General features: G+C 38.2%; 1 protein-coding gene across 2 annotated transcripts; it reads right to left on the bottom strand.

Annotated features, from left to right (window-relative positions):
* Window positions 1–294: 294 nt before the first annotated feature.
* On the bottom strand, window positions 295–10,289 carry LOC115254755 (dynein light chain Tctex-type 5). 2 transcript variants are annotated; one of them, XM_029852425.2, is made up of 3 exons: window positions 9,862–10,289; window positions 9,214–9,707; window positions 295–527 (listed from the first exon to the last, which is right to left on the bottom strand). In XM_029852425.2, exons 1-3 carry the CDS (start codon window positions 9,865–9,867, stop codon window positions 359–361), a joined length of 669 nt encoding a protein of 222 aa, XP_029708285.1. In that variant the 5' UTR covers window positions 9,868–10,289; the 3' UTR covers window positions 295–358. The 2 variants fall into 2 exon arrangements, with proteins under 2 accessions (XP_029708285.1, XP_029708284.1); XM_029852424.2 differs by having other exon boundaries at window positions 9,214–9,710; window positions 9,862–10,287.
* Window positions 10,290–11,094: the final 805 nt, after the last annotated feature.

Below are 11,094 nucleotides of genomic sequence, written 5' to 3'. Positions count from 1 at the left end.
TAAACGTATACCATACTTAGTTTGTCAATACGCTAAAATTCAAAAACCGAGATTTGCACAGCCGAGTTCGTGAAACAAAACTGAGTTTCTAAAACAGCCAGTTTTATTACTATTTCCCCTCACACCATGAATTTAGGCAAGTTCTATTTCGGATACTTTAATAACAATTATTCTAAAAAAACTAAATACGAATTAAGGCAGTGCGTTTTTTCAAATTATCCTCAACCAATATTATATTATACATATAATCAACTGGAAATAAATATTATAGAAGAGTAACAGTAAACGCAACAGTAATTCACAGAAACTATATTCACATTGTCTGTACATTCCAGTGTAGCGGAAACGAACCGCTTTCTCAATCGAAATATATCGCATAGATGGTCGCAACGGCAAACAAGCTCGGCGAAGAATCGTAAATACAGGACACGTAGCTATCTTTTTCCGGGTCCCATAGGAACTGGGCAATTGCTTTCAGCCCTTGCATGTACCGCTCGCCCATCGTAACCGTGACGACGATTTTGTATCTGTAAAGGAGAAAAAAGACAAAGAACGCAAGAAGGCTTCAGTAATGAGGGTTTCCACAGAACAGATTAAAGTCTAGCCTTAAAACACAAAATACTGTAAGTAACAAATGTAAATCGTGATTTTTACACGTTGCTGCTGCAATTCCTTGTGAACTGGGGGTTTGATAGGGTTTGATAGGGTTTGATGTGAAAAATACCTTGAATGTTTACTGTTTAAAAAATCTCAAAGTATGACTTGCTTTAGAATCAACGAACTTCAACATCGATTTTCTCCGTGCGCGGATTTCGTAACATACGGTGTTTTATACTGTTAGTTTCGGATTTTACTGAACAATCACCATTGAAAGATCACCATTCAATTGCCATTAGATAGCGTGTAACATACAAATCAAGCAATAAGTATGCTGGCGGCACAAGCCCGCATCTTGAGTAGAAAGTTGTTCTCCGCGTTACTGTTTTCCAACAGTTCGCTGGGAGTAAGGTACACATCGCGTGCTCGTGACAAAAGTTTTCCAAGGAATTTCCCCCGGAAATCCCATCCTGTCATCATACGGAGTTTGCAAAATGTTAACTAATCAGAAACAAGCAAAAATCAAGATTCTCAAAGAACCCTCCGGCAAACCAAACCATCCCACACCATATCATTGAACTAGCACGGCACTCGGTAAATGACAAGAACGGTATGGATCCCACCACACATGTTGGTCCCTATAATCATATAACATCGGCACAGACAGCCTCCGAAGAAGCAAGAAAATCCCCTGAAAGCTGGAAAACATAAGCTTGTTTTACAACGATGTATAGATTAAGCTACAAACATGAGGCTTTGGCGTACAGTACAGCAGCATGCGAAAACCATGGAATCATTTTCCGATGGTAAGGAAACGAAACGGGGATTCGAGCAAACACTGGGAAGTCACACAACAGGCACTGCTCATTATGCTCGATATACCATAAGGAGCAGTATAAATACGTTTATATCATACGGAAAGATATGCGTATCTTCTCAGAGCAATAGCTCTAATTCATTACAATGTGATCTGTTGGTAAACGTTTAAACAACAGCTTATAGTTTCATTGCATAATCCACTCTTTATTGAATTGGGATTTAGAATACAAAATTATTATTGACTCCATATTGACGCTAAAATGTGCACCAATACCTGGTTTATACAGTGCAAGTGACTTCATTTAAGTCAACTGAATATGTTCAATTTTATGCAAATTGAACGTGTTAACAACATCTTTCACTCACTAGAGTAACACAAATGACTTGAACGAAAGTTGAAAGTGTTTAACTTTATCAAATAAATACAAACTTTTTTGATTATTTTATTCTACAATTTCAATAAAAAATAGATGAGTAATCAAAACAATTATTAAATATATACCTATTAGCATGTATTGCATGCATTTTTTTTATTCTAGCCAGTCAATCGTCTATAAACACTGATCTTCATCTGAGCACATATGTGTCATACACATTACGAAATAAATCAGAATTACTAAACCATGTACTAAACAATTTGTGACTCGTGCATCTGTACGTTTCATATGACGAAAAATTCAGTCAAATGTGACAGAAAATTAGATACGTAACTTCGGCGTTTGAATTTAAGTCACATGTGCCGCTAGGATATGTGCATCCAAGGGACGCAAATTTACATGAGTTTTGCACTATAGTGTCTCAGTAAACACAAAGAAGTATAAAGTTAGAATAGAGTCTTGTACCGACTTTTCGAACCCTCTAAGCAGAATACCCTCTTTAAATGAGTGTAATCAGTTTCGTACCTTTTAATTCCGCCCTATGTTGCTTATCCTTTGACAGATACGCGTATTTCGACTACCACTTGTAATCGTCCTCAGTGTCAGTTATCCACCGGATAAGCAACATAGGGCGGAATTAATAGGTACGAAACTGATTAGAATTGAGTATTGGTTCGCCTTTTAAGCATGTGGATCCCATTTTCATCCTTCGAAAAACAAAGGATTGAAACTTTGTTTGTTTTGTTTCATATTTTTGTGTGTTTTTGGTAGAAATCAGCACGCATGAAAACAAAAACAACAGAATCAATCGGTGCCGTAGTCGCTAGTTTTCGATTAGGATGTAAATGGGAGCGTGAGATTACTGATGTCTTACATACTTACCCTAGATAAATAAAGACGCAAAAAAATGAATATTCAAAATATTTTCTACAAAATAAAAATAATAAGTTGTATTCGTTTTTAAGTAATTCTGGTACAATGTCATAAAATGTCAAGAATAATGGGATAGAGGATGTAGGACACACAAGCGAATGTTCTAAACAACATCGAAGTTCTTCTAGAGTTATCTCTAGAAAAACAAATTTGAAAATCCTGGAGGAGAAATCGATTACATCGACACATTTGGTAGAAGGTTTTATACACAAAAGTTCCACTAGAGCAATCCTTTGTAAATATTTCTGGTGCAACTCTTGAAAGAGTTTTCAACTTGGTTTCAAGCAGGGATGGGAACACTCACTTGCAAAGAATTACACTCACTTGCTATTTTCTCAGCTCAGAAGCGAGCAATCAAAAAACGATGTATGGACGACTTTTGCCTTCTGGTTTGGTCTCAAACTTTGTCGAATAGAGTAAAGGTCGCTCACGAATTCCAAAGTCGTGACAGAGCTGTGAAAGCGACTCTCCACAAGGTGAGTGTAAATTACATTCACCTCGTGTAGAGTTGCCTTCGCAGCTCAATCACGAATTCGGTATGCGTGTGCGACCTCTACTCTATTCGGCAAACTTTTAGACAAAATCACAAGGCAAAAGTCGTCCATACATCGTTTTTTGATTGCACGCTTCTGAGCTGAGAAAAATGCAAGTGAGTGTAACTCTTTGCAAGTGAGTGTTCCCATCCTTGGTTTCAAGAAATAAATCTGTATTACGAGGTGTTTAGCTCTTATATCTTTTGCTGAAAGGAATACTTAGACAGTATTTGGGAAAATTTTAGAAAATACCTGAAAAAAATGAAGGAAATTCTAAATCAAATTGAAAAGGCTATTTTCATTGTTTAATTCCTAAACAGGAGGAGTTTATAGCGTATTTTTCAGTATTCAGATGGTAACCATAGGAAAAAATCAACATAGTTACCGATATTTCTTTACGAATTGCTTAAAAGATCTTCAGGTTTGACTTGGAAAGTACCAAAAGTAACATGAGCTCGACAAACGGTGGGTGACTCCGCTGTGTAGCAGCCAACTTATACTAAATTTTTGTAAAAGGACACTGTCATTTAGGAGCCCACAGTCCCGGAGGACTGCACACCAATCCCGCTGCACATGAGGAATCTTTAGTTCAGACCTAACTGGTAGAATTTTTGGCACAATACCTGCTTATATTGTTTCGTATTTCAAGTTTCCAGATGCTTTCGCATTTTTTTCTGCAAATTTATGAAAAAAGCATTTCGTGTTAAAATATCGTTTGACATTATTGATCAATTTTGCGTAAGAAGAGTTTAAGGTTAAGAGTTCTACAGAAGGAATTTAGAACTTAATCAACACGAGTCCTGTAACAGACTTCATCTAATATGTAGCCTTGAATGTAGTTATAAATTCATTAGAACGTATGTATGAAATTTCACTAGTCTTTTCTAGTTTTCAGAAACATTTCGTAAGCATTCCAAGGTTTCTCCGCTATTCTACTGAGCCTGATTGGTAAACATCAGGTGTTTCAGGTTTCTTATAACCAATAACACAGCGCAACATTTTTTTGTCTCAAAAGCAAACTCATGTGTCTCTGGCAGATTTTGGGCCGCTGAATCCAAATCTGGGCTCAGATTAGCTCCAGCACGTCACACATTTTGAGCTATACCTCAATTTGTATGGCAAAATATGCGATTTTGGGCTTTTTTGACTGCAAGTCATTAAGCATGGAAATATATTGTTTAAGCAATCTAAAGGTAAATTGGTCAATTAACATTAATTAACCGCCTGGATGGAAAGCGTCTTAGTAAAGGTATCCAAAAAGGCTGTAAGCGATAATTGGCGGGGCATTATATTGTGGATCAAATCAATCAATCAATCCTGGAGCAAATCAATGAATTCCAAGAGTCTCTCTAACTTGTTCATTGATTATGAAAAAGCATTCGACCGTTTTAATCACGAAAACATGTGAGAAGTCCTCAGGCGCAAGGGTGTCCCTGAGAAAATCATTGGCCTCATTGAAGCACAATACAGGGCGTTTTCGTGCATAGTACTGCACAAGTACTGAGTCTTGTCCGATCCCATCCGGGTCGTAGCTGGAGTGAGACAAAGTTGTATACTATCACCGCTACTGTTCCTCATCGTAATCGACGAGATCCTGGTAGGTGTGATTGATCTCCTAGCTCAACGGCTCTCTGATAAGCTTGATGATCTTACCAATCGCTCCTCGACGACAGGATTTATCATCAATGCCAACATTGGATGTAAACACGACCAACCCTTCCAGCTTTACGGTAGTTGGGTAAGTAAGGACTGTATCGGAAATTAACTATAAACGTTCACAATTGCCTGAAACATAACTTTATTCTTGGAGATACTATATAAATCTCTTAAATAAAGAATGGCAGTTCTGATTTTCAAAAAATAATCATTTAACTTGGACTTTTATCTCAAAGAATGCACAAATGTTTTTAAAATTTTGGACACCTCCTAAAAATTTAAAATTGCGAAAACTGTGGGAAAATATTCAATTTTTTTCTCTTATTTTTGCGCAAATACATTCTTTTCCAGAATGCTCATGATATAGGAAAATTATTTTTATCAAGAAAAATTCCCTACGCAGTTTAGGGCAATTCTTAAAAATGAAAAAAGGTCATTTTTCGATGAACTCTTTTTTTATGCGTCTTCAAAGAACGATTACGCAAATAAAAAATACATAAAGTTGAAATTTGGCATTTTGTTCGAGTGGGTATGTATTTAAATCTATTGAAGAGGTAGTTTTACCAGAGAACGGAATTTTATAACCTCTAAGATGGAAGAGAACGGATGTGGAAAATTTTGTTGCGTGTGTTTCCTGTCAATTTTTTTCACTGAAGAAATGGGAAAATTGATAATTGAATGTGACGAACAATTATTTGAATGAAGTGTAATTGATCTGGATGCCATCATCATCATGATGCCTCTTGAGTGTTGAGGAGGAGAAGTGAAAATCACCGATTGAAAAAGAAGCGGCTATTTAGAAAACGTATCGGAGAGAGCTGCTTTTCCACTGTTTGTCTGGAAAATTGGAAATGGGCAGTGACAAAACCTTTAATGCCGAAAGGCAGCGCCAAGCCTGGACGAAATCGAGCGCCTCCGCAACCAGATCTCCCAGCAGCTCCAGGAAAAGTAGGATCTGAATGTCATCAAGATTTCGCTGCACAAGCTGCTGTCGTCCGAGGAAGTCCGTTAGAACATCACTCCCGGAAGCCCGACCACCATCTTCCAGATGTCTTCGAGTAGCACCAGTGTGGCCCGATCGGAAGTACTGCGTAATACACCGCAGCATGCCGCCACCAAACGTAAGCGTGCTGTGCTGGACTTCTCGATTGCTTCGTATGCCAATGGAGACATCACATCAATCAAGCTAATTTGGTGAGTTCGTTCTGATTTGATCCGTTAAATTTATCGCAATCGCAAAGTAATCGGCAGTATAATAACAGTAGATGGCGTAGATGTTGCATTTTTTTTTTCTGTATATATAATGCGGTGCCGCCTGCGCACTATCAATCGGAACTTATGCGCAACACGCTAGTCAACGAAACAAAAATGGGCAGCGCAAGGTGTGGTGTGTAATGTATTCTTTTTGCTGTTCAAACCACATGAAATGAGTGGGTATAATGCTTTTGGTTGTAAGATAATGGTTTTTTGATCCAAGATTGTAATCGCTGCCATATACTTTAAAGTACACCTTGCTAAAATTATTGTGTTGTATACTGCAGCGAATCGAATATCAAGAGCATGTTTGCTGGAATTCCTATAAAAATAGGGCAGTCATGCGATTCATGGCAGTATATTTTATATTGGTTTTGGTTTTCACAATAATTTTGCCAACAAACTATTTGATGAAATCACAATATTTTTGATGTTGATGTTGTACCCTGCATGTTGATACGACACCTACTGAAGAATTTTCATTCATAAAATCGATTCGTAAAATAGATTATTGTACAGTAAAAGATGAATTTTCTAATCGATCAACGCACCTATACCATACCATACCATACCATTTAGGTGTAGCAGTCTCTATATGATAATTCCTACCAAATATTTATAACAAAATACTGTCTAAATTTCAGATAGAATTGTGGAAACTTTTACTGATTCCATGATAGACTCGCAGTTATGGTTCTTAGTAGTTTGTCGCTTAATTTTACAGGGTATTTAATCCAGTCGGGGAAGGGATCGCTATATTTTCTTCTCGTTTCAGAGAGCGAGCAATGGCGCTTAAACCTAGGCTTTCGAGCCAGGACATAAGGGGTTGATACCATAAATACCTTTGTTCCATCCCAGGAAGAAGAGGAGCCCCAACGGAGTGACATTAACTTTCTTAGCAACGTCACTCCCAACGTTTTTGCTTCACATTTATTACACATACGATACGGAGCGGCTGACGAGATGTCGCCGTTCCATAGTTCTGTTCAATTGTATTCAATAACGCTGCACAGTAGGCCTGGCCGCTTCAATACTTGTAATACATCTCCGATGTCTTGCAAGTATTGATAATGACAAGAAAAATGATAGAAGTAGTCGATTCTATCATTTTCCAGGATTCTTTCAATGAATGGCTGTGTATGTGTAGACTAGACTAGACTAGACTAGACTAGAACGGAATTTTATAACCTCTAAAGATATTTGAAACAGAGCGTCAAAGTTCGACCAAAAAGTAGGTGTTTTTTTTTGGATAGACCATATTCTTAATGTTGGAGGTTTTTCTATCCAAAATAAGAATTTTAAAAGTCAGTTTTGAGTGATATGTTATGTGTACATAACTGCTAGTAATAATCATTATTTTCCAGATTTTTCCCCGTACAATTTTTTTTCGTTACAAATGTTTGAAACGTTAAAAAATTTTAAAATAAAAACTGCTTGTACAGATTGTTATTTTGTGTGGTATACTCATAGACCCATATTTTCAATAATACTAAACATTTTCCAAATTTCTTCAAGCTGTTCTAAACTTAACTATATTGTGAAGATTTCATAGAAGAACCGGAATGAAAAGACCAACCGTGCGTCGAGATAGAGCATTTTGAATGTTTATAGTTAATTTCCGATACAGTCCTTAGTGGAGAATGTTAAAAGCTTTCAATAGCTTGGTAGCCAAAGGGCGTATTTCCACCAAGATCACCATAGATGCACGGGTTAAGAAGGCGAGGGCTGCTTTTGCGAGTTTAAGAAATGGAAAAACAATCAGATTTGTTGACGCACCAAAATCTGAATTTTTAACTCGAACGTGAGATCTGTCCTGCTGTACGCCAGTGAAACTTGGTGTGTATCAGCGGAGATCACTCAACAGCTGCAACTCTTCATCATGTCTGATGCCATCAAAAGCCGATGGTGAAAGAAACTAGGTAGCGGATGTGGAGGTGGAGCGGCCACTCTCTACGCAGCGGCGGAAACGAAATCTGCAAGCAAGCGTTAGATTGAAACCCAGCAGGAAATCGCAGCTGAGGCAGGCCCAGAGGCTTATGGCGGTGCAGCCTCAAAAACGAAATAAAACAAGTCGACAGAAATTTAACCTGGCTACAATACCGTGTGCGGCATAGTTGTCCCATATTCTATGGGAATCCCTTTTAAGGCGAAACTAGATCCATTTCCTCACTCTTTGGTTTTTGTTTTTTTATAAAATAACGAAGCAATATTTTCAAAATCGGTTTTCGTGCACATGTAGAGTATAGATCAAGGTATCTCCTGATTTTTTTAAGTGGTGGAAAATGTTTTTCGCTTTTGCAGAAACAATTTTTGAATACAATTTCACAAAAAAATGGTTTCTGCAAAAATGGAAAACTTTTTCCACCACAAAAAAAAATCAGAAGATACCTTGATCCATGCTCAACATGTACATGAAAACCAATTTTGAAAATATTGCTTCGATATTTAATAAAAAAAATCAAAAACTAAAAACCTTAACTATGGTGCACACGGCAGCATAGGTCAAGGCGATGCCGGGTAATCGCCCTGTAAGGAGATCTTTCAATTCGTCCCTATGAACCACCGTGGGTGCTCAGGACTAAAAATAAGTAGGAAAGTTACCAGTTTAGAGCCCATTAAACTTTCACACGCAAACGAAATTCGCACTGCACAATATCTTCTTCCCGGTCAAGAGTCGCAGATGTTAACGAGGCAGACCGAAAAGCTCTCAGAGTTTTTGAGCGTAAAGTTTTGCGGCAATTCTCTATGGGAAACTGGAAAATGATGGACAAAAAGATACTGATGTGCACTAAAAAGCGACTATGGTAAAACGCAAAAAATAATCCCGATTTTAGAAGGCTGGTCATGTAGAGCAAAAAATAGAAAAAAAACCGCGAAAACATTTTTTAGAAGGTAACTAGGTAGCCCACTAACGCAAGCGTATGCAAAAGTCCTTTGAACCCTGAGCGTTCAGGGAAACAGGAAGAATCCAACAGATAGTTTCAACGATTGAAGCTTAATTGAATACATTTTAGTTTCGTTATGTTATGTAATTATCAACTTACCTATCAAAGTTCAACTCCTTTACCCTCGATTTCACGTCTTCACAGATCTGCTGGCATAGGGATGGCGCGAAATAGGAACTATATTCAACCCCCTGAAGAGCCTTGTCCAACGCTTCTCGCAAAATTACTTCGCACGCTTCCCGATTGAAGGGGTTCTTCGATTGGAGCTGATAGGACGGTTGATACTTCAGCAACGGAGGCGAGTCGTTTGCCACCATGGCACAAATTGGCGGAGGTAACGGAACGTTATTGATGACCTTCAAGTTGGTTATGGCCAGGCTAACCTTTCCCAAGTTGCTGCTGTTGGCCCGATACCGATTGGTTATATTGAAGGCAGATCCGAAGAAACGTCCCGGTTTTGGTCCTGGAGAGGGGTTCAAGTTTGGAGGTGGTTTTCGGGGCACAACTGCTGTTGCCGCTACTAGCGTTGGAACCGTAGTGGCTGTGGCCATGGCTGCTGAACTTGGACCAGCCGTTGTCGTAGCTGGTTGGTGCTGCTATATTGCCATTTCAAGTTTAATTATACCATTTGTCACGTATATCAGAAAGAGACAGGAACAACCGAATGACGGACAAAGTAAATAATAAAATTGAGGATAAAAGTTTTAATCAGCACAAATATCAAATACAGCAAAAAGAACAAATTACCTCCATTATAGCGAAATATTACTAGCGCTTGCTTCCAAGACTTCGTCTATCTCTTGCTTCGAACGGAAAGTATGCACCAACCAGCCAGCAGCACTAGGCTGCTCGCTGATCCACGTGGGACGAGAGAAAAGATACTAATAAATAGTTCTTTGTCATGCTCGTATTATTGTGCCTCAGCCCGGAAAAAGTTAGTTGGAACGAAACTTTTCCAAACACACTTACCCCGGCCGCAAACTTGAGGAACCTTTGTGTTGTCATCGTGTTTTTCCCATCGTCATCATATAATATAAACGGTGCCCTTTGAAACGGAAGCTCCAATGTACAGTTGTTATCCTGCAGAATGCGGCTTCGAAAGCGGAGTTGTAGAGATAAAAGTATTTGATATATGGCGAAATAGTGTCAGTTCTAAAAATTGTACAGAAGTTAAAAAATGATTCGGATTATTTCTCATTTAAACTTTTTATTTGATCATTTTGAAATAAATGAAACTGAATTTCCAATTGCATATTCACACTTGATTAAAATCTCAGAAATAATCGAATAATCCTTTGCAACCACAGACGTTTATGTTTTGGCATAAACGAGCCTCAATTGACCACATCATTTCCAAGATTACTGTAAGTGTAACACGAAGCCCAAGCTTTTAATATGGGTTATGGGTAAGCAATGCGTGGGAAGAATGAAGGACGGCATGTCAATCCTTTCCGATTTGACGTGGTGTATTGTGTGGGGAAGCATCCTGTAATGTCGTGACTATTCTGCATTTCATTTCTATGCAAATTCGTGCTCAACGTTTAGGAAAATATGATACGGGGTGACAAGGTAGTATTGAACTTCTGCTTTGAAAAAAACAACGTTGTTTATGGAGACTCCCTTCTAGCAGAGCGTGTCGAATGCAATAGGTAAGAACATCTTCGTGTCGTTCTCGGGGGAAAAGTGGTTGAACGAATGTATTGTCCCCGCTTGTCTAAGTAGAATTTTATAGGAAATCGAATTGCTTATGATCTAAGATGTTATGTTTCTGCTCCATAAAAGTAATTTCGATAGATTATGAACGGTTTTGAAATATTAGTTGACTGTATAAATATTGATTATGGTTGGTTGCACATTATGCATAACCGTTAAGAAAGATGTTCACAATTACTGAATATCAATGCAATCTGCAAGGAACAACTTGAACGCATACCGGGATAGAGGTGCAATACTGACGATCAAAACGTGATATTGGTTTGA

Source organism: Aedes albopictus, chromosome 2 (genome assembly GCF_035046485.1).
Source record: "Aedes albopictus strain Foshan chromosome 2, AalbF5, whole genome shotgun sequence".
NCBI classification, from domain to species: Eukaryota; Metazoa; Arthropoda; class Insecta; order Diptera; family Culicidae; genus Aedes; species Aedes albopictus.
This window is presented reverse-complemented; position numbering and strand designations above follow the sequence as displayed.